Source organism: Gavialis gangeticus, unplaced genomic scaffold, assembly GCF_001723915.1.
Source record: "Gavialis gangeticus isolate Ggan-Ray unplaced genomic scaffold, GavGan_comp1, whole genome shotgun sequence".
Classification (NCBI taxonomy): domain Eukaryota; kingdom Metazoa; phylum Chordata; order Crocodylia; family Gavialidae; genus Gavialis; species Gavialis gangeticus.
This window is the reverse complement of record NW_017729011.1, coordinates 25,025,651-25,027,390: the sequence shown is the minus strand read 5'-3', so window position 1 is coordinate 25,027,390 and position 1,740 is coordinate 25,025,651. Positions and strand designations below refer to the sequence as shown.

General features: G+C 49.3%; 1 protein-coding gene across 1 annotated transcript in view; it reads right to left on the bottom strand.

Annotated features, from left to right (window-relative positions):
- ADGRD2 (adhesion G protein-coupled receptor D2) overlaps positions 1-1,557 on the bottom strand; it is a 36,553-nt gene extending 34,996 nt beyond the window's left edge. The window contains exons 1-2 of the mRNA XM_019510891.1: positions 1,334-1,557; positions 696-759 (exon numbers count right to left, since the gene is read on the bottom strand). Of these exons, the coding sequence (XP_019366436.1) occupies positions 696-759; positions 1,334-1,405 (136 nt within the window). The 5' untranslated portion in view covers positions 1,406-1,557. The remainder of the gene's footprint in view (positions 1-695; positions 760-1,333) is intronic.
- Positions 1,558-1,740: the final 183 nt, after the last annotated feature.

Sequence of the window (1,740 nt, the reverse complement as noted above, 5' to 3'; positions counted from 1 at the left end):
ACCCACACACACACACACACACACACACACACACACACACACACACACACACACACACACACACACACACACACACACACACACACACACTATAAAAACAGCTGCAATGAGCTGTCTTCAAACTTGCCCCTCAAGTATACAGCTGTGGTTTTATATATATATATGTATCTCTATATATATCTATACAGATATATCTATATATATATCTATATATTAGATATATATCTATATCTAATATCTATATTAGATATAGATAGAGATAGATATAGATATAAAACCACAGCTGTATGCTCGAGGGGCAAGTCTGAAGACAGCTCACTGCAGCTGTTTCAGGGGATTAGGAACAGAGCAGCAGGTCCATGCTTAGCACCCTCCCAGCGTCTGTATCTGCAGGTGCAAGGTGCAGCTGTGCACAGTGTTTGCACCTACAGGTGCATCATGCCCACAGACAGGAGCAGGTGGATGGCACTTTCCTGCCGTTCATCCACTCGGCTGGGAGTCAGCCAAACAGCTGCTCGTGTCAACACCTACAACAATTTGGGATGCAAGAGACACGGATGCATGTTGCAGCCACAGAAGAAAAAGGGACGGGCCTTTAACGCAAGCTCTACAGCCCCATCCCTTTTGCACGTATTAATCCTCGACACCGAATCTCACTTGTATCAATGGATCTGAGCACTCATTACAACACTAACCTTTTGTCGTGTGATTATCAGCCAGGGCTGTAAAGTCGGAGAGGTTTCTGGACAGGCTGCCAACCTGGAAGAAAGACCGCCACGCTGCAGGAGCAATGTTTTAGGTGCCGAACAAGAGGGGCGCGTTTCCTATTTTGCTCTCTGTTCACGCTGCACAGTTCTAGCAAGTTTTCGGTGTTACGTGTGTCTTTAGAAAAACAGGCACAACACCCTGCAGAAAGGCATCTCCTACCAAACTGTCTCCACCACAGAGGCTCATTCAGGACATGTACAAGGCAACACCATCCGAGGCTGAGGCGCAGAAAGCCAAGTGCTACTTATTAAAGCCTTTGAGACTGCCAGGGAAATACCGTGGCAGATGGAAGTTACCAGAGCATGGCCAGCACCCCCCGTCTTCGGATGATATCATCACTGCCAAGGCGATGACACAGGACCGCACGAAGCCAACCTGCAGCCGGGTTTATTCATTTTCTTTCAGGAGTGCATTATGCCAGTGACACTCCCACCGACTCGTCCAGGACTCATGCCCAGAGCTCAAAATGATGGCTTTTAGCAAAATGCCTTTGAATGTTTGCAGCAGCTAATCCTTGGCCAAACTATCCAACTACGCAAAACAATAACCCCGTTGTCAAACTCACCAGAAAGCTGAGGAACAAGCAGTCAGGGCTCAAGTGCCTCCTCATCGTGCTGATCGCTTGGAGATCTTTCATTCCCCGCTAGAACAAATGAAACGTCACAGGGTGAAGACGCACCTTTTCAGAGCAGCGTCGCTGCGTTCAGAAAGTCTTGCACCAAGCCAACGGGGAAAAGGGACTCCATCAACACGATGTCTCCTTGGCTGGGAGCCCCTTACAAACCCCAAGCCCACGGATCCAGGCCTGCTGCCTACGAGGTAGCCAAACCCAAAATTCACCTCCGCCAGGCGGGCGGAGCGCAGAAGTTACACGCAGAAGCCCGGTCACTGGACCTCGGCATTTCTGGTGTCTGTTTAGGCATGCTCAGCAGATCAGCATTAGAGGCACACAGGATGGAAGAGAGCGTGCGG